Genomic DNA, 20,262 nt, shown 5'->3' with positions numbered 1-20,262 from the left:
AAATTTGTAAACAGGTTATGTTGGATTTTTTTCTCGTAACTTTCGTCGTTTTTCTACACATTTTTTTATATATTTTTTTCAACTTTATTTTTCACGAATAAAACAAAAAGTACGCGTCCTATCAAGAAGTGATTCTTAACGAAATTGTAAATCTTTTCTGGGATAACCATTTTCTTTAATTCATCTTTTTTCGTATCCTACATTGTTTGTCTACAAAATGGATTTTTTTATTTTCCATTATTTTTTGTGCAATCAAAATTTGAATTTTCGATTTTTGAAGAAAATCCAAAAATTGGTTATGATAATCTTGTACGGCTTTCAAAAAGAAATGTTTTTCTTCTCTTCACTTTTTTTTCATATCGTGCGTTTTTCGGCTTCAAATTTTGATTTTCGGTTGATTCAAAAAAATTTTGAAAACCCTATAACTCTGAGAATTTTTCTTTTTATCAAAAAAAGTCATAAGGATCAATTGTTTGTTCTTTTTAATACTATAAATATCCGTACATAGAATTTTAAAATTAAAAAAAAAAGTTATCTCAAAAATTTTCAAAATGCGCTCACTTTTTGAATTTTCATCAAAAAGGGCTGGTTCTCGAACTCGTCCTTTTTTTAGTCCTAAAAAAAGTGTGCCAAAGATAAATTTGATTCGTTCATTTTTTTGAGAGTTATCGTGTTTACGGACGGACAGGCAGACAGACGCCATCGTGAAAACCTGATTTTCGGTTTTAGGGGGTCTCGAAACGTGGAGATCCGTTGAAAAAGTGTGATATGAAATTTCCGACAATTCTAATACTTTCTCAATCATAAATGATGAGAATGTAAAAAAATTAATTTCAAATAAAAAAAGACGATTTTAACAAGTGTTAAAAAAATGAATTTTTAACCAAAGAGATGAAATTTTGACTAAAATAATAAAACTTGAAAAACAATTTTAAACCAACAAGACGAATTAAATAAATTAGTTTAATTTTCAATCAAGAAGAATTACAATGAACAAAAAGTTAGTTTTCTATCATAATAGTTGAAGTTTTAATCCAAAAAGACAAATTTTCAACAAATAAGTTGAATTTTCCGCCAAAAACGATGGCTTTTTGACCAAATTATTTTTAAACAAAAATGGGATATTAACATTGTCATTAAAAAAAAGATTTATTATAAAAATAGTTTAATTTTCAACCAAAAATATGAATTTTTATCAAAATTATTTAACCAGTTAGTTGAACTTTTAACCAAGAAGATTAATTTTTTACAAAAAAAAGACGATTTTTGATGAACATACATGAATTTTTAACCAAATAGTTGCATTTTTAACAAAGTAGTTCAATTTTCAACCAAGTGAATGAATTTTGAACTGACAATGAAATAGTTAGATTTTCAGTTAACAAAATTAATGTTTAACCAGCAAAATTAATTTTCAACAAAATAGTTAAATTTTCAACTAAAGAAATAAATTTTCTACCGAAGTAATTAAACTTTTACCCCAAAAAGGTGAATTTTCATCCAAAAAAAAAAAATGAATTTTTAACCAAATTCTTGAATTTTAAACGTAATTCATAACTTTTCCACAAAGAAGATTAGTTTTCTACTTAAACAGATGAAATTCCAAGAAAATACATTAATTCTAAAATAAAAAGGAACAATTTTGAACAAAAAATGAAATACTTCAATTTAGAGAGAATAAAATTATTTAAAAAAAATATCAACATAATAGTTTAGAAATATTTGGGTTACCCATGTAAAATACTCTCAATTACCTGGATTTTTCTAGATTACTAGTTTATTACAAGGATTATCTGAATTACTTCGAGGTAGGTGGATTAAGTTGGATTATATGTAAGTTAAACTGGATTACACATGATTAGATGGATTATTTTAATCACTCCAAGCTAGATTACTTGGATTATATGGATTACTTTTATACATATTAACTATTTGAATTACCTCTGTAAAATACTTCGAATTATCTGGATTACTCTAGGTTGCAAGTTAATTACTTGGATTATATCAATAATTTCGAGTTACGTGGATTAACTTGGATTGTGGATATATTAATCTGGATTACATGGATTACCTGAATTACTATGAACCAGATTATTGGATTACATGGTTTACTATTATACAAAATAACCATTTGAATTTTCTATTTAAAATACCCCGAATTATTTGGATGACTTTGGATTAAAAGTTGATTACCTTGGATTACAACCGTATTGCTCAGATTACGAGTGTATTAATTTCGGATTACAAGTGGATTACTCCCCATTGTAAGTGGATTACTTTGGATCACAAATGTATTACCCCATATTACAAATGGATTATTTCGGAATACACTGGATTATACGGATTACACCGGATTATATCTCGGTGTAATCTGCTAAATACCAATTTAGATAACCGATCTGTTTAGCGGATTATCAGACTTGTTTTCCCCTTGGTGATTTCTATGACTCATTCTTCATCGTGAAATCATTCAGGGAATAAAAATAAGATGACAAATCGCTGAATCTCTTGTCGATGACGACAATCGAGGAAACTTGTAAACAGGCAGTTGTGGAAAGTTCATAACTTCCGCGGTTGCTCTTCACAATAAAAGTATTAATCAAAGTCTGCTTTCACTGTATCAGCCATCGCGGTACTTTCTTGCAAGCCAAGTACTTTTTCAGCCTCTGCGTTTTATAACAAAAATTGACTTTTTGAAATGTTTCTTTTTGCAGCCTGTTCGGGGCTTGGATCATAATAAATCTGCATTAGTCGATTAAAATTACAAAAAAGTCGCATGGAATTTCGAAAAAAAGTTCACAAAGTGTAGCATGAAATTTTTAAAGATAATAAAAAAAGCATGATCTGATGCGCATTGACAGAAATAATAACTTCATTTGTTTATGAATATAGAGTAAATAATTTTTATTTATTTTCAAATATTCAAAGACAATCAAAATAAGCTTTAAAGTTAAAACAATTTTTTAACAATAGTCATTTAACGTGTAGGATTCTGAATTTGGGTATAAAATATACTTTTTTCTGAATTTTTAAAGTTGTCATGACTGGACTATTTTCAATTTAGAAAAATTTATAATTTACATTAAGTTTGTTATATAATTTGGTTCTGTATAAGTTTCTATCAAAAAGAGACGATTTTTAACAAAAGAGTTGAGTTTTTAAGTTAAAAAAATCAAATGGTTTAGAAAACAGTTGAATTTTCAATCCGAAAGATTAATTTTCAATGTAACAGTTGAATACAAAAATTTAATAAAAAATAATAATAATTCTTTGAATCGGGAAGAAAGAGAAATTCTGTTTAAAAAAATATTGATATAACCAAAAAAGTGTGAAGACTGTAACTGATTTTAAAACTGATGGATTATAAAAATTTTCAGCTTGAAAATAAATTTCTAAATATTAAATCTTACAATTTCAACAAATCAAAAGTTTGAGCGCAAATTCACGAAATTAGAAATTCACCAATTTCAAACGCTCTTAATTAAACATTTTCTAAGTATAAAACTTGAATAAGAAATTATTCGATTTTTAACATTGTCGTTAAAGTCATAGAATTTTTTTAGTTTTGAATTTCAATTTTTAAAATTTCGTTATCAAAGTTGAAAAAATGGAGAAAATTTGCACGAGCCGAGCCTTGCTTGTTATTTGGAATGAAATACAGAAGCAAAATGTTTTTAATGTAAAATAAAAGCAATAAAAAAATAATTATAAGAATAAAAGAAGAATATTGAAAAAAGATGTGGGCTTGGTTCTTAATGAACCGACCGGTTCAACAACTCGTTTCTTGATTTCCCGCTTATTTATCAGCAGCATGTTAATTACTCAAACAAGAATTGTAGATGCCTGAATGTCGATAGATGGGATGACAAATTTCAATCTTTTAACAAATTAGTTAAATTTTAAACCAAAACATTTAAATTTCTACCAAAAGAGACGAATTTTCAACCATGTCGTGGAACTTTTAAATAAAAAAATACGTTTAAAAAAAATGGAATTCTTAAATTTCGATTAAAAAAATTAATTGTAAAATTTTGGAAATAATTTTTCAAGAAAACAGTTAAATTTTTAAAGAAAGAAATGAATTTTTCGACTAAAAAAGATTAATCTTATACCAAGAGGAATAATTTTCTACCAAAGATTTAAAGTTCAACAAGATAGTTAAATTTGCAACTAAAGAAATTAATTTTTATCTAAAATGATGAATTTTACACACACACAAAAATAATTTTAATTCAAACACTTTGTACCACAGACAATTTTTCAACAAAATACGTGAATTTTCAACTAAAAAACATAAATTGTCAACCAAAAATAGAATTGTTTAATGTGCAGTTAAAATATTTAATTTTCACAAAAAAAAAAACAGATTTACAACAAAGTAGTTAAATTTCAACTAAAAGGATAACTTTTTTTACAAGAAATAGATGTTTATTCCACCAGGTACATTAATTTTCAACCAAATTTTTAATTTTTCATTTAAAAAGCTGAATTTTCAACTGTAAATAAAATATTTAAATTTCCTGTTTAAAGGGTCAATTTTCGGCGAAAAAAGAAAAGGAATTCTTAATAAAATAGTTACATTTTTAACCAAACAGATGAATTTTCAGCTAAACAATGAAATTTTGAACAAAAAAGGCACCTTTTTAAATAAAACTAAAACTGTTTAATTCTTAATTTAAAAAAATTAATTTTCATAATTTAAGAAACAATTTTTCAACAAAAGAGTTAAATTTTTAACGAAAGAAGTGAATTTTCAACCAAAAAAGATGCATTTTTAACAAAAAAATTTAAAATCGAAATAAGTTAAAAATAATAACTTCTTTCCAGATCAAAATAATTTCCGAAAAAAAACAGTTCAATTTTCAAGCAATCGGATGAATTTTCAACCAAGAAGAGAAAATTTCTACCAAAACAGACGAATTTTATTCAATAATGGAATTTTGAAATAAAAAACATAATTTTTCAACGAAAATGGTATAGTGAAAATTTCATTTGAAAAAATTAATTTTCAATTTAGGGCTCGATTTAAAAAAAAAGATAAATTTTTAACGAAGGAAATTAATTTTAATAGAAGAAGATAAATCTTCAACCGAGAAAAATAATTTTTCAACTAAGAAGATTAATTTTCTTTAAAAAAAGACGAATCTTCATAAAAAATGATTTTTAACCAAACAGTTAAATTTTCAAACAAAATGATGAATTTTGCACATCTTCAAGTAAAAGGATGAATTTTAACAAACAAGATTCAATTTCTACTAAAATACAGACGAGTTTTTTTACCAAAAAGTGGAATTTTTAACTAACATAAATTTTTATCAAAAAATAGAATAGTTAAATGTGTATTTAAAAATATTAATTTTAAAAGTTAAGAAACGTGTTTCTACAAATTAATTTAATTTTTAAGGAAGGACATTCATTTTCAAAGAAAAAAGATAAATTTTTAACCAGAGTGAATAATTTTCTACCAAAAAAGATGAATCATTAACTAAAAAAATGATTTTTCAACCACATAGTTGACTTTTTTACCCAAAAGATGAATTTTGAAACAAATTTTTAACCAAACGGATGAATTTTTGACAAAAGAAGTTTAAATTCCTATTAAAACAGACTAATTTTCGACCAACCAGTTTGAATTTCTAACTAAAATGATTTTTTAAACAAAAAATAGAAACGTTAAATTTTCTAATTTAAGAAACGACTTTTTAACAAAATAGTCTAAGAGCACCAATTTTTGGTAGCTTAGCCCTAGCATTCGCATGCCAAAAACCAAAGCGAAAATAATAAAGTACACTGATTTTTTATTTAAAAATATTAATTTTCAACAAAAAATAGAATATTCAGTTTCATAAAATTATTTTTATCCCAAAATTACTTACTTTTTTACTAAAAAAAATTTCAACAAAATAGATAAATTTTCCGTTCAAAAAATGACTTTTCAACAAAATAAATGTTTATTACTCAAACGAGAGTTGCAGATGTCTAATAGTCGATATCTGAAAGGAGGAATTTCCGAGTTAAAGATGCCTCGCGAAATCGCTAATTAGAATCTCTTGCTTGATAAGAAATATATAGATCATGGCATCTTCTCGTAGCTTTTTTATTGGATTTTTTTCTAATCCAAGACTGAATATCAATGAAAAATGTAAGCCCACATCAGATTGCGTATGAACATTTCTAGAAGTCGATGGCCTTTGATGTGGGGGCGAGACTTGATTGAAATGAGTCATTTAAATTATTCACATTTTATTTATGACAATGTTATTAATTCTCAAGGTGTGTTTGTCATTTCTATATTCAATAAAAAAAATGTATTATTTAATATTCAATGTTGAGAGCCTTTTTCTTCTGGGATCAGAAAATAGATTGGCACTTCGCCTTTGCTGGTTTTAACGACCTCTACGTGGCGAATGAGCTGCGTTGCTGCTAATCCATACATTAGAGTTGGTATACCTAATTAAAAAAAAAAATTAATCAATTTATTAGCTTTAACATCTAAATTCATAGTTGCTACAAAATTATAATTTCGATATTCCCTGATGAATTGTTGATCTTCCTTGACTGTTCCATTTTCTTCTTTCAGGTATAAAAATAAACCTACATTTGGACCAGTAAAGAAAACAAATTCATCAAGAATGTTGAATTTTCAAGAAAAAAATTTATTCTCTGTAAAACTGTTAAATTTTAAAGTAAAAATGCATTTTTTTTCTATAAAAAAAGTTTAATTTTTAAATAAAAAATTTGAATTTTCAACTAAAAATGACGAGTGTTAAAAAAATGAATTTTACACAAAAAAAAGATAAATTTATAACCAAAATTGAAAATTAAAAACTTCAAGTTAGAACATTAATTTCCAACAACAAAATAGACGAATATTCAGCAAAACAGTAGCTTTCCTATTAGGAAATACATTTTTAACTAAGACGATAAATTTTTCACAAAAAAAATTTATAATCAACTAGTCAAATAAAAAAAAGAGATAAGCTTTCTACCAACAAAGAATTTTCAACAAAATAAGTGATTTTTCAACTACAAAATATCTATTTTTAACTAAAACTAGAATAATTGATTTTTAGTTTAAAACATTAATTTTCACTTCAAAAAAACAAACAATTTTCAAAAAAATATTTAGATTTTTGAACAAAAAATTAATTTTCAATAAGAAAAATGAATTTTGAACAATAAGATTATTTTTCTAATTGAAAAGACGAATTTTCCACAAAATGCATGCATTTTCATTTAAAAATGATTAATTTTTCACCAAAGAAAATGGTGTTTTTACCTAGAAAGGACAAATTTTCAACAAAAAATAGAATAGTTAAATTTGCAATAAAAAAGATCATTTTTCAACCAAGGAGATAATTTTTCCTCCAAAAAAACATTAATCTTCAAAAAAAAAAATGAATTCTTAAATAAACAGTTGAATTTTGTACCAAAAAATAAAATTTGCCAACAAAATATATAATTTTTTAGCTAAAAAGATAAATGAAAAAAATGAAATAGTTCAACTTTAAGTTAATAAAACTAAATTTTCAGCGAAAGACAAAAATAATTTGTAATAAAATATTTAAATTTAAAAAAAAAAAAATTTTCAACCGAAAAAGTGAATTGTCAGCAAAGAAGATTAAATTTCTACAAAAAAAAGACGAAATTTTATCAAAATATTGGAATTTTTAACTGAAAAGGCTACATTTTCAACAAAAAAATGAAGTAGGAAAATTTTAATTTAAAAATGGATTTTTTGCCAAAAATGATTAATCTTTATTAAAAAAAAAAAATTTCTGTCAAAGATGAATTTGTTTGAAACTATGAATTTTCAATAAATTTTGAGTTATTAACAACAAAAACTGATGAATTTTCAACAAAAAATGTAACAGTTCAGTTTTTAACTAAAGAAATAAATTCGCTGCAAAAACGATAACTTTTTAACCAAGGCGATTAATTCTCTACCAGAAAAGATTAATCTTTAATCAAAAAAAGATTTTTTAACCAAATAGTAGAATTTTCAATCAAGAAGTTGAATTTTCAATCAAGAAGTTGAATTTTTAACAAAATATTCCAATTTTAAACAAATTCATAACCAAATAGTGGCATTTTTAACTAAAGAAGATCAATTTTTAGCAAAAAATGGAAATGTTAACTTTTCATTACAAAAAAATAATTTTTAAATTTAAGAAACAATTTTTTAAGCAAAAAAGATAAATCTTTAACCAGGAAGAATAATTTTCTACTAAAAAAGAGGAACCTTTAATAAAAAAATCATTTCTAAACAAATAATTGAATTTTTGATCAAGAAGATGAATTTTCAACACAGAAAATTGATTTTCAGACAAAAAAAAAGAATTTTTAACAAAGTACATGAATTTCCAACCATATAGTTACATTTTAAACTCAAAAATATACATGTTTAACTTAAAATAGAATAGCTGAGGTTTAGTTAAAAAATGATCAATCTAATAGTTTAATTTTTCCTCAAGGAGATAAATTTTCACCTAATATGATGAATCATCACCAAAAATAAAATAAATTTTTAACAAAGTAATTCTAGTTTGTTTTAAGCAACATAATTTATATTTATTTTCGATCCATACGTTTTTTAAATCTTAATAAGAATTTGTGTGTGTATGGATATTGGGGGGGGGGGGGGGGGGGGGGGGGGGGGGGGGGTAAACGTAAATCTTACGTTATCTTACATGGGGGAAGGATGATTGAATAGTTCAGAAAAATTATCGAAAATTCCGTGACATCCCCTGACCTGTAGCAACCCTTAAATTGGAATGACCGGGAATTTTCTTGTACACTTCAGTGGGTGATGCATTCGCGAAACTTTAAGATTCACTTCAAACATGTTTAGGCGAACTAAACAATTGATTGAGATCGAGAACCTTAAAAAAAGGCGAGATCTTGAGTCGAGAGTCTCGAAACTTATTATGATCTTGAGTCGAGAATCTCGAAAGTTATTGCGATCTTGAATCGAGAATCTCGAAACTTTTTAATATCCTTGATCTCCTTGAAGTTTTGAGTTCACCTTAACATGTTTGAAGAAAATCTCGAATTTTCTTGAAATCGTCTCGAATTCAGCACTAATTTTAGTGTCCGGAATTTTTGGATTGGTGAAAGGTGTTCCTGAATATCCACACAGAAACAATTAAAGTTTTAAAGTCCTAAATCATCAAATCATCGTTTATTTTCTGCATGCATGTTGAAGTACCGTTTTTTGATAGGGGACCATAATAAGCAAAGCAGAAAGGGGTCCTAAACTAAAGTCGCGAGAGCCGGCGTGACTAACGTACGTATTAGTTACGCTGGCCTCTTTTGCCATTAACTTTGCACAAGCGAATACCAAGGTTAAGTATCTTGATCGCCTTGAAGAATTTGTCTTCCAGACTCAGGTCCTGTTGAGGCCTCTTGGTGCAGTGATACTTGATGTAAGGGAAACAGCCTGTCCTCAAAATGTGGTAGTTGCTTTTACCCACTGGCCAATTGAAATGAGACATTCCCCTCTGATCGTTCGATACGTCGGCATATTTCACAAAATATGATGTCCAAGGTGGTTCCTCAGTTTGTAACAAGTAGCTCGTTAGGACCTGTTTGTTAAAGAAGAAATCGAGATTACGAATGATCAATTCATCATATTTTCACTTCATCTTCCTTCCAACTTCACTTCAGGGGATTTATTTGAATCCGGTTTTGCAGGCTGAGATTTCAGAGTCAAACTGTTGAATACTTAGTTCTAATTTTACCACACAAGTATTCTAAATATTATTCTCTTTATTAAGTCAATTCGATTTTTTAGTATAATTGTTTCCATTTTGATTTAACCCTTAAAATGCATTGTGGGTGTCATATACCCCAAGCAATTTTCAAACTCTTATAAACCATACTTAATGCGAAAAAATTGAGTAAGTGTCGCCATCTAGCTTTAGTTGGAGACACTAACTGTAAGTAAAGTCGTTTAGCCATGGACTTAGGAAACAAGGGACTAGGCATGCCATTGCGGGGGTGATGAAATGAGGGGGGAGGTCCGCCACCTTTTGATGTCCCGCGACAAGCATGGCAGCGCCCACATGTTTATATTTTCATGCACAGTTTGTCGCCAAAAATGCTCGTGCGCATAATCAAATGGCACATCGTAAAATGGTGGCTCTCCCCACTCATGGAATTCTCCCCCCTCTCGTGGATTCAACCCCGCTCGCCAAGTTAGGAAGGCATGCCCAGTCCCGTGTTTCTTATGTCCATGCGTTTAGCATACTGCGTCAAGCGTCAGTCAACTAGCACCAGCTGCTGAAAGTGTATGTAAAAACTCGTGGGGTCTCGAACACCCAGTGTGCACTTAATGAGTGAAAAAGTAGTTTTAAAGAAAATTTTTTGTTTGAAATTTTATTGATTTTTGTTTACCTTCTAATGTAAGTATATAATATGAAGTGAAATAATTTTTTTTCGATTATTTCATGCTCTTTTTCTTTGTAGATGTCTTATAACTTACGGCAGCGCGTCATGCGAGAGCAGACTGTGGATGTGTTGAATAAAATATAATTGTTAAAATACAGTTATATATGTCTCTTTTTCAATTTCTTGTATTTTTATACTATTACAGGTCAAAGTTCCTCATGTTTTATGATAATAAATCGATTTGAGAGCAAAAAATCTGATTCATCAATTTATCATAAAATTGACTTTTCAACTGCGCAAATAAATATCTTGTTTCCAAGCACCCATGTTGCATTATTTTTTTATGAAAGTACATTATTTCAAAAGCATAGGCATAAATTTTCAGGTAAAAATAATTAAAATTGCCTGCGTTATGAATTTTTAAGTAAAAACCCTTTTTCACTTGTTTTTTTTCAATATTTTTTTTAACAAACTTAAAATAAATAAATGGCTATAAAATCAGCTCTACCTTATAAGAGATACCTTAAACTATATCCAATAATTTTATTGTGTCAAAATATTCAATAGGAGTTAAACACTACATGATTGAATACGCTGGGGTATTGAACACCCAGTCACCCACGATGCACTTTACCGTGATTTTTACCATGTATGCACTTTTGAGGGTTAAAATTTGAAAAGTGCACTTTTATTGCGCCTGGGAAAGGCAACTTAGCAGGTTTCGTTATGCATATGATGGTAAGAAAGTTTTCTAGTATCCATGGTACCCTCGAAACTTATTGGCACTGCAGCCTGATGAAGGACATGTCTGCAGCACTAAGTTAAGTTACATAAGTGAAGTAAATTTTGCCTGATAAGTTGTGAGTTTTGAGGGAACCATGGATACTAGCATTTTTTTAATATCAAAATAAAATAAAAACAATTTATATTCAACAGTAAAATCTAAGCCAGCCAAACCGGATTAAAAAAAATCCCCTTAATATCGTGACTCGGAAGAATATAAATTTCATTTTCAGACTTTTTTCATTTTTTAGAGTCACTGCAAATGATAATTGGGTAGTAGATGAATAAAGCTGGTTCTAATTCTAGATTCCTACCTTAGCGACATCTAGGCCGTTTCATATTTTAAGTGGTTCATGTCCGTGCTAATGTTCTTTATTGATGAAGATTAATAATTTATTTGGAATATAATCTATTGGGTTCAAAATTTAAATATTTTGTTGACAATTCGTTTTTTTTTGGTTCAGAATTATTTGTTAAAAATTTATAATTTTAATTGAAAATTGATCTTTTTTAGTTAAAAGTTTAACTATTTGGTTGAAAATTAATCTTTTCATTGAAAACTAATTCTTTTTTTGTTGAAAATGGAATTGTGAAAAAAATTTGCAACAAAATGCAATTTTGTTGAAAACTAATACTTTTTGGTTTAATTCAACTGCTTTTGGTTTCAAATTGAAATACTTCTTGATTGAAATATCAATTATGTATTAGAAGTTTCGTTGAGAATTCATATTTTTATGGTTAAAAATGAACTACTTGGTTAAAGTGGAACTAATCTTTAAGAAATGCCTTTTTTTGGGTCGAAAATTTTAAATTTTCGGGTTGAAAATTCAACTGTTTATTTTTTTATTAGTAGATAATTCGTCTTTTTGGCTTGAAAATTCAATAGTTTGGTAGAAAATTAAACTATAACATAAAAAATTTCTCTTGATAATTCAATGGCTAATTTACATATTGATTACTATTATTATTATTGTTTTTACTTATTTTTACTTGTTGTTAGTATGGTACATGTGAGACTAATGTATGTTTTCTTTTCTGTTTCAGGTGAATATTTTTTAAACGTACTAAATCTTCTTCCTCGAGGTTTTGTAAGTCTGGTAATCAATTTAATTTTTAATTTTCGCAATTATTAATCCTTTCCCTTAAAAATTCATATTGAGTTCAATATGGAATCTATATTAATTTTATTTTAAAAAATGTATTCCAGTCTCTAATTAAGGCCGGTTCTAATTCTTGATTCTTACATTACCGACATCGAGGATATCCTACATCTCAATTGGTTCGAGTCCGTGTTTATAGTCTCGAGACTTAGCACGGACACAAACCACTTAATAAAGTAGAAACTTCTCGATGTCGGTAAGGTAGGAATATAGGATTTTAACCAGCCTCTTTCCTCTAGTTTAGGTAAGTTAAAAATAAATTCCGAAAATACCGTACATTAGGGTGGCAAAAAACAAACGAGAAATACAGACTAGGTCCTAAGGCATGGACTAATTTGTCCAGGCTAAAATTTGAAATATAATCTTTCTCACGATCTTTTTTTGCTTGCAGTTTCTTTTTCTAGTTTTGTTCTCTGAGAATGTATTTGAAATAATTGGCGTTAGTGGTGAAGGCATGCGTGTTATTTCCGAATTCTTAGACTGAAGAAATGACTGACCTCCGAAGCTAACGGTTTCGGCCTCCGGGTAAAATGTCTCACGTGACAGGCGAGTGAGTTTTCAATTGGCCGCGAAGCGGCAATCATTTGTGGATTGATCCTTCCAGGCTTGCGGATTTTTTTCTACATTAAAGCACGAAATATAATTGATAAAATACAGTCAGTGTAAATGCACAGATTAATAGAGGAATAAATTTATTGTAACGTTGATTTAATTTTATACCTACATGTTATAATAATTATGACATTACCGACCGAAATTATTCACAGGCCTACATCGAGGAATATTAAAAATCACTGATGATATCATTATTTAAACAAATATAACGTCAAAATTAGACATTTTATCAATATCTTTTCTCTGAACAAAAAAGCGGAATAAAATTATTATGTATCAGAACTAAAGTACATATACCTAAAAAACATGAATATTTGGTTTAGGATTTAACACAATTCTGATAAGAAATTTGACAAACAATTACTTGAATGTGGTGCTCAAGCGCAGAATTTAAAAAAAAAATTAAAAATGCCTAAATCTCCCTGTTTTGTTCTGATGAAAATATTTTTAAATCAATGAAAAATTATGATTTGCAAATAGAAAAAAATGTAAACGTTAAATATTGTCAGTGTTAATAACAATATTACAAAAGAAATATTAAATATAGAATGTTTCATGGGACATCTTTTTACTAGTAAATCATGTAACATGTACCTCATTGGTAATGCGTCACAAGAAAAGCGTGCAACGAACTCGCAATTTTCACTGTTATTAACAATATTATAAACAAATATTAAATTTATAATTTTTTAACTAAAAAAATTCTTTCTTCTAAATCATGTGGAATGTAACTCAATGGTAATGTTCCACAAGAAAGAGCATCACTATCTTGAAATTTTTATTTTGATTAGCAATATTATCAACAAATATTAAATTTAGACTTTCATAACGGAAATTTTTTCTCTACTAAATCATGTCACATGTAATAGCTTTTTTATGGCTGAATAAGCGGATTTTTCGTGTTTTTTTCATGCATCTTGATAGTAGTATTTATTTACCTATTACTAATTTTTAATTCTTAATAGTTAATAATGTTAAAATTCAACATTTTTTAGTGAACCTCATTGATCTTAGCTTTTAGGATCAATTTTTGCAGTAATAAAAATAGTTATAAACAAATTGGCTATAAAAATCTCAACTTTTTCATTATTATTTGATAATTATAGCCACTTATAATTATTGAGAAATTTACATATTAAAATACAACTATAAAGCTGCATATTTTATTGGTAGAACATTACCATTGAGCCACCTTCAATTTGATTTATGTAATAACAAAAAATAATTTTTTTCCAATAAAAATCGCTAATTTAATAATTGCTTATAATATTGTTATTATAGCAATAACAAGCTTTAGAATTTAAATTTTTCCATGTTTATTGACCATAACTTCAAATTGACTTTAATGTTAGGCATTTCTGAAAAAAATGAACATTAATTTAATCTCATGTCCTGTTATGACATCGGAAAGTTATAGAAAAAATCTGAAATTTTCAGGACCCAAAATTTAAAATCTTATCTTCAATTTGAGCTAATAAGACTTAAAATCTTTGCAGAACACTGAGATATGACTAGAAATGTCCAAGCCCGTTCGCATTGAGTTTCAGTCGGCGTTACCATCGATGCCGGTCTCGTTTACGCCGACTGAAACTTGATGCGGACGCGCTTGGACATTTTTATTCATATCTCAGTATTCAGTATTTCCGTATTCCGTATTACAAACAACTTAAGTCTAAGCGAGGCCTGGTTTGCTGTTTACGCCGCCTGACACTCGATGCAGACGCGCTTGGACATTTTTAGTCATAACCCATGATTCGGTCAAGATTTTTGAAGTTTTTTTGGCTTCAATTAGATTTCCTTTAGTTAATTAAGGATTTTTTCCTAGGCCATGACACGAGATAAAGTTAAGGTACAAATTTTAGAAAACTGTTGAATTTTGTTTTAAAAAACTGCTCGCCTGATATATCCTCTTCAAAAAGTCAGAAATATCTCTTACTAGGGAACATTCCACGTGGAATTTCAAAAGCTTTCTCATAATTTTTAAATAAAATGTTTAGCTTTGCTTTGGACCGATTTATCGTGTTTCAAAGTCATCAATGATTTTTAGAACCGGGTATAAATAAGGTTCTTTTTTTGTTGGCAAATAATTAAGTTTAATTTAAAAGACTTAAAAAAGATTTAGACTAGCATATGTGGTTAACAAATGAGTGTAAGACATACAAAAATTGGACTAGAAATGTCCAATCGTGTCTGTGTCAAGTTTCAGTTGGCGATCGCTGCATGCGGCCGGGATCGCTGGTTACGCCGACTGAAACTCGATGCGGACGCGCTTGAAAATTTTTAGTCATATCTCAGGAATCCGTCAAGATTTCAAAACGATTTTAGCTTAAATCAGAGACAAGATTCTAAAGATTGCATCCTGTAGATTTAAATGTTTATTCTACAACTTTCCTAGGCAATGACATGAGATGAAGTCGAACTGTGCAATTCTTGAATTGAGGAACACACTTTTCTCGTGATATATCCTCTTCAAAAAGTAAGAAATATCTCTTACTAGGAGTCATTCCACATGAAATTTCAAAAGCTTTCTCATAATTTTTAAATGCAATTTCTAGTTTTAATTCGGACCGATTTATCGTGTTTCAAAGTCATCAGTGGTTTTTTAAACCGAGTATGAGTAAGGTCCTTTTTTTTTTTTAATAAATAACTTTAATTAATAAAACTTACAAGAAATTCTAAAGATCAGATGTGGTCCATAGATTAGTGTAAGAGGTATAAAAATCAGACCAATAATGTTCAAGCGAGTCTGCGTCAAGTTTCAGTCGGCGGTTACGCCGACTGAAACACGCTGCAGGCGCGCTTTGACATTTTTAATCATATCTCAGGGTTCCGTCAAGATTTTCGAAGTTTTATTGGCTCAAATTAAAGATAAGGTTTTAAAGATTGTTTCCTGTAAATTTCAATTTTGTTCTACAACTTTCCTAGGCCATAGCACCAGATGAAGTCGAACTACAAAATTCTTGAATTAAAGGAAAACATTTTTCACGTGATGTATTCTCTTCAATAAGTCAAAAATATCTACCAGGGGTCATTTGACGTGCAATTTCATAAGCTGTCAAAAAAATTAAAAGTAAATGATCAACTATATTTCCGGTCTAGTTATCGTGTTTGAAAGTCATCAGTGATTTTGAAAACCGTTTACATCAGTCGTGTAGATAAATTCCGGCGGGAATGTACAGTTTGAATGCTTCAAAAGACTTTTATTTTAGGTTTACAAATAAATAACTTTCATTTCAAAGACTTGTAAAAGAGATTGAGAATAGCAGGCGTGGCCAACAGGTGAGCGTAATCGGCAACAGTAGCTTTACTGTCTGTTCCTTTCTAAAATAGATATGAGCTCATGTTGCACGAAAATGTCAAGGTTTTCAAGGTTCACGCACGGTTAACGCATTCGAGTGTGCAACTTTGCAGAGAAGACAGAAGTGGGGGACTGAGCATCGAGAAACAAGTAATTACTATTCTGAGGTGATGATATCCTTGTTGAGCATAACTTTTCACTAAGGAATTCATATTCCTGTGGAGGTCATAGGGAAGTTGATGATTGCAGGATAAAAAAAAGTAGAGTTATGAAGGGATATTAGTTAGGAATGTCGTCAAGCCATTTGCATGCCTTTCAGTGAAGTATTTATATAGCAATTTTGTTGTAAAATTAATTTTAACTCATGTATACAGGATTGTTGCATAATGAAGTCCAGGACAGGCTTTGAATTCACGCTAATATTGAGACTTCTCGACACTTTTTTAAAAATTATACTGGAAATCCCATTTAAGTGCGGTTTTGGGCCTTAAATGGGATTTCCAGTGTATTCCCTAATGCAACTACTTGAGAGATCTCGAAGATTTCAAAATATTTTAATCAATTTGTAAAATTTTTAAAAATTTCAAAGATTTCAACAGATTCCTAATAATTTTGAACGTTTCTAACCGATTTCAGGAATTTGAAAAGGTTTTATTGAGTTTTAAAGCTGTTAGAGTATTTACAAATATTCTAAATTAATTTCAGAGAATTTGCAAAATTTCAAGGGATTTCAGGAGATTTCGAAAAAGTTCATCTGATTTCAAAGTTTTCAAAATTTTGAAAAAATTTTAAAAGATATTAAAAAACTCAATTAATTTGCGGGTTTTCAAAGAATTTCACGAGGTTTATAGGGATGTTTAGCAGACCTATGCGATTTTATAGTATCTTTAAGGACTACAAATTTTCCAACAAATGATAATGATTTTAAGGTATTAATTAACTGGGGGACTAATTTCCAACCCAAAGGTAACTAAAGTGCATTATTGGTAATGTAACTAATTCTATTTTGAATAGAAAAGTATTTGGTCAAATTTATCAGAATTCCAAGTTAATTTGAATGGTTTTAGCATAAATTCAAATAATTTAGAAAAGCCAATTAATTAAATAAAATTCGTAACACTTAAAGGTGAATTAAAAAAAATCCAAAATACTACATCAATTTTAGTTAAATTAGCCTGAAATTAGAAGAATTAAAGGGAATTCAAACGAATTTGGTTAAATGCTTAAAAATTCAAGGTGACTGAAGGATGAATTAAAACAAAACGTTTAAAAAAGTTGAAAACTGCATTTGCTTGACTAGAATTGAGTGAATTTATAAAAATTCGAAAGAATTAAATTTTTTTATGTTCAGACTAAATCTCAAATTAATTGAAATGAATTAGAAAAAATTAAAAAATGGAAAATATTTCTCTGATTTCAGAAAAATTGAAGTGAATATAAAAGAATTCACGGGAATTGAAGCTTCTTCAATGAAATTCATCGGATTTTAGAAGAATATAATTTAAAAAATTTTTAATCTAAAACTCTATGAATTTCCATCGAATTGAGTAAATAATTTTAAAATATTATAAAAAATTCATTGAATTAGTTTTATTTCGAAATAATTCAGAAAAATTCGGGAAAATTAAAAAGATTTTAACGAAATTCCTAAGAATTCAAGGTGAGTCTGAATTTAAAAGAATTCAGGATGAATTAAAAAAAAAACTAAAAATCCATTTCTTCAATAGAATTAGGTGAATTTAAAAGAACTCGGTGGAAGTTAAAAACACCAAGAGAATTCCAAAGCAGTTCAATTTAAAAAAAATCAGAATGAATTCCAAATGAATTCAAGTGGGTTGATAAAATTGTTTAAATCCAATAAATTCCACTGATTTTACTAAAATTGAATTAAATTTAGAAGAGTTCCGGGAAATTCAAGAGGGTTTGATGAAATTAATAAACATTTGAAATAATATAATTTAAAAAAGTTTCGAAAGTAAAAAAATGTCTATCCAATTGAGTCAAATGTGAATGCAAAAAATTCAGGATGAATTTAACGAAACTTAAGAGAATTAAAAAAGCATTAAAAACAAATTAAATGAAATTCGAATACGTTTCAAAAAAGTTAAGGGAAATGAGAAGAATATCCAGAAATTCATAAAAATGTATTGTGAATTAAGCAAAACATTTAAGTTAATTAAAAACAATTCCAACATATGAAAAACATTGATTGAAGTCATTAAATTTGGAATGAATTGCGAGAAATTCAAGAAATAAAAATCCAATAATAAAAAATGGATAAAGAAAATTAAAAAAACAATCGAATTCAGTGAATTTTAAAAGGAATTTCAAAGAATTCAGGATGATTTAAAAATTTCGAAGGAATGAAACAAACTTCAATGAAATTTAGAAATGCTTGGGTTCTCTGTTTTAAATTATTGAAAGAAGTGACTCAAGTGATATTTTAATTTAAAGTGACTATCTTAAAAAATGGATTAAAAATTGATTTAAGAAAAAAAAATTACTAAAAATTACTTAAGTTTATTATTTTTCTTAGTATATATTTTTAAAATACAAAAATAACTAAAAAAAGTAACTATGTTATTTTTTTTCAAAACTAAGTAAGCAAAAGTTAAAAATTTTAACGGTAAATATAACTAGTTCTTTATAAAAAGTAACTTATTCATCACTCTTTTCAATCTAATATTAATCATGCATTGAAATATAAAATTATCTTATTTTTCCATACTCGTTGCCTAATCGCGCCTCTATTTGAATTCAATTTTCAACGCATGCGCAGAATAGAATTTTCTGAGAAATATTTAAATGTTCTGCGAAATATTTGAACTTTATGTTGAGACATTGTGCAAATTTGTATAGAATTGAAACAGCGGATGGATTTGTTGCTTTCTACATGCTTAGAGACAGAAAAAAACAATAAAAATGATAAGCTAGCGCCATGCGCCAAAGTTATGAATGCAAAAAAGGCTAGAGTCGTCGCGCCACTTCTCCTCTTCCTCTTCAACTTACCGCTCCTATAGTGACACATACACGAGCAATTCGCCGCTTCACTTGCACGGTGTACCCATGTAATCGATTCACGCGACGAGCATACGTAAATGGTAGTACCCGCTCACTTGTATGCTATAGTGACCATTGTAATGTGCCAAGATCACAAGATTTCCGAAGCAAATTTATATCTTCATCGTGTTTTCCCTCTAGAGTCTGGTCGAGAGGTCACGCACTCCCACCAACACCCACTGATGTGAGTGAGGCTGGAGCATGGTCTCCACATGGTCTCGAGTTTCAGAGAATCGATAAGTTTCGATAGATTGCGTGGCGGTCTTTTTAAATCGAACACTAGCATCGACAAGGTGTGTTGTGAGAATTATTTTTAAACATACAATGCGTAAAATCTAAGATTTATTTAAGGTGGATTCTGAACCACAAATACTAGAACTACCGGCGCCACGACTCTTCGGAAATAAATAGATTCGTTGCTAGACTAGTTAAACCTGTGGGCTGCCGAGGCTCTTCCATAGTGCAAGGCGGAAATCGAAATTGTAAGCAGAAGAGTGAGTCGAAATATTATTTTTCAGCCCCCAGGATCATCGCTCACTAGATTCTTTATTTTTTATTTTGAGTGGAAGATTCTAATGTCTTCCCGAAGGGTTTATATTCTCTTTGCAGTTCTCCTGTATTATTTTACACATACCCCACACACTTATTTGAAGTTGGGAGAGATACCTACAGTTTAAGGTGGACTCTGAACCACCAAGAAGGGCTTGAGTACTCAGAGATCTTTTTTTTTACTACTCAAATTGTAAAGAAAAATTCACTGATAATTCCAAGTTTTTTCAGGTATCTCTAGAATTTGAAAAGTAAAAAAAAACTGTAATTAACTTGAAAGCCATTTTTTTACAACTTAAAAATAAAAAAAGATATAAAAAATACAGATTTTATACCAGTAGACAAAATAAAATTAAAATCAAATTATTATATACATTTCATCTGGTCAAAACCATAACATGGAAGAAT

At 28.5% G+C, this 20,262-nt stretch overlaps 2 protein-coding genes across 4 annotated transcripts in view; one reads left to right on the top strand and one right to left on the bottom strand.

Annotated features, from left to right (window-relative positions):
- LOC117171395 (cadherin-99C) overlaps nt 1–20,262 on the top strand; it is a 313,631-nt gene that overhangs the window by 59,699 nt on the left and 233,670 nt on the right. The gene's annotated exons all lie outside the window — the stretch shown is intronic.
- LOC117171397 (uncharacterized protein C15orf61 homolog) lies at nt 6,259–19,478 on the bottom strand. Of its 3 annotated transcripts, none has more exons than XM_033358670.1 (4): nt 19,255–19,478; nt 12,830–12,952; nt 9,341–9,584; nt 6,259–6,450 (listed from the first exon to the last, which is right to left on the bottom strand). In XM_033358670.1, exons 2-4 carry the CDS (start codon nt 12,914–12,916, stop codon nt 6,323–6,325), a joined length of 459 nt encoding a protein of 152 aa, XP_033214561.1. In that variant the 5' UTR covers nt 12,917–12,952; nt 19,255–19,478; the 3' UTR covers nt 6,259–6,322. The 3 variants fall into 3 exon arrangements, with proteins under 3 accessions (XP_033214561.1, XP_033214562.1, XP_033214564.1); XM_033358671.1 differs by having other exon boundaries at nt 19,276–19,478; XM_033358673.1 differs by lacking the exon at nt 12,830–12,952.

This window comes from Belonocnema kinseyi, chromosome 4 (genome assembly GCF_010883055.1).
Source record: "Belonocnema kinseyi isolate 2016_QV_RU_SX_M_011 chromosome 4, B_treatae_v1, whole genome shotgun sequence".
NCBI lineage: Eukaryota > Metazoa > Arthropoda > Insecta > Hymenoptera > Cynipidae > Belonocnema > Belonocnema kinseyi.
This window is presented reverse-complemented; position numbering and strand designations above follow the sequence as displayed.

Coding starts and splice junctions, on each gene's coding strand:
- LOC117171397 (XM_033358670.1), bottom strand. CDS start 12,916: ATGATTGCCGCTTCGCGGCCAATTGAAAACTCACTCGCCTGTCACGTG. Junction 9,585..12,829: donor CGAAACCGTTAGCTTCGGAG/GTCAGTCATTTC, acceptor TTTAACAAACAG/GTCCTAACGAGCTACTTGTT. Junction 6,451..9,340: donor GATCAAGATACTTAACCTTG/GTATTCGCTTGT, acceptor TTTTTTAATTAG/GTATACCAACTCTAATGTAT.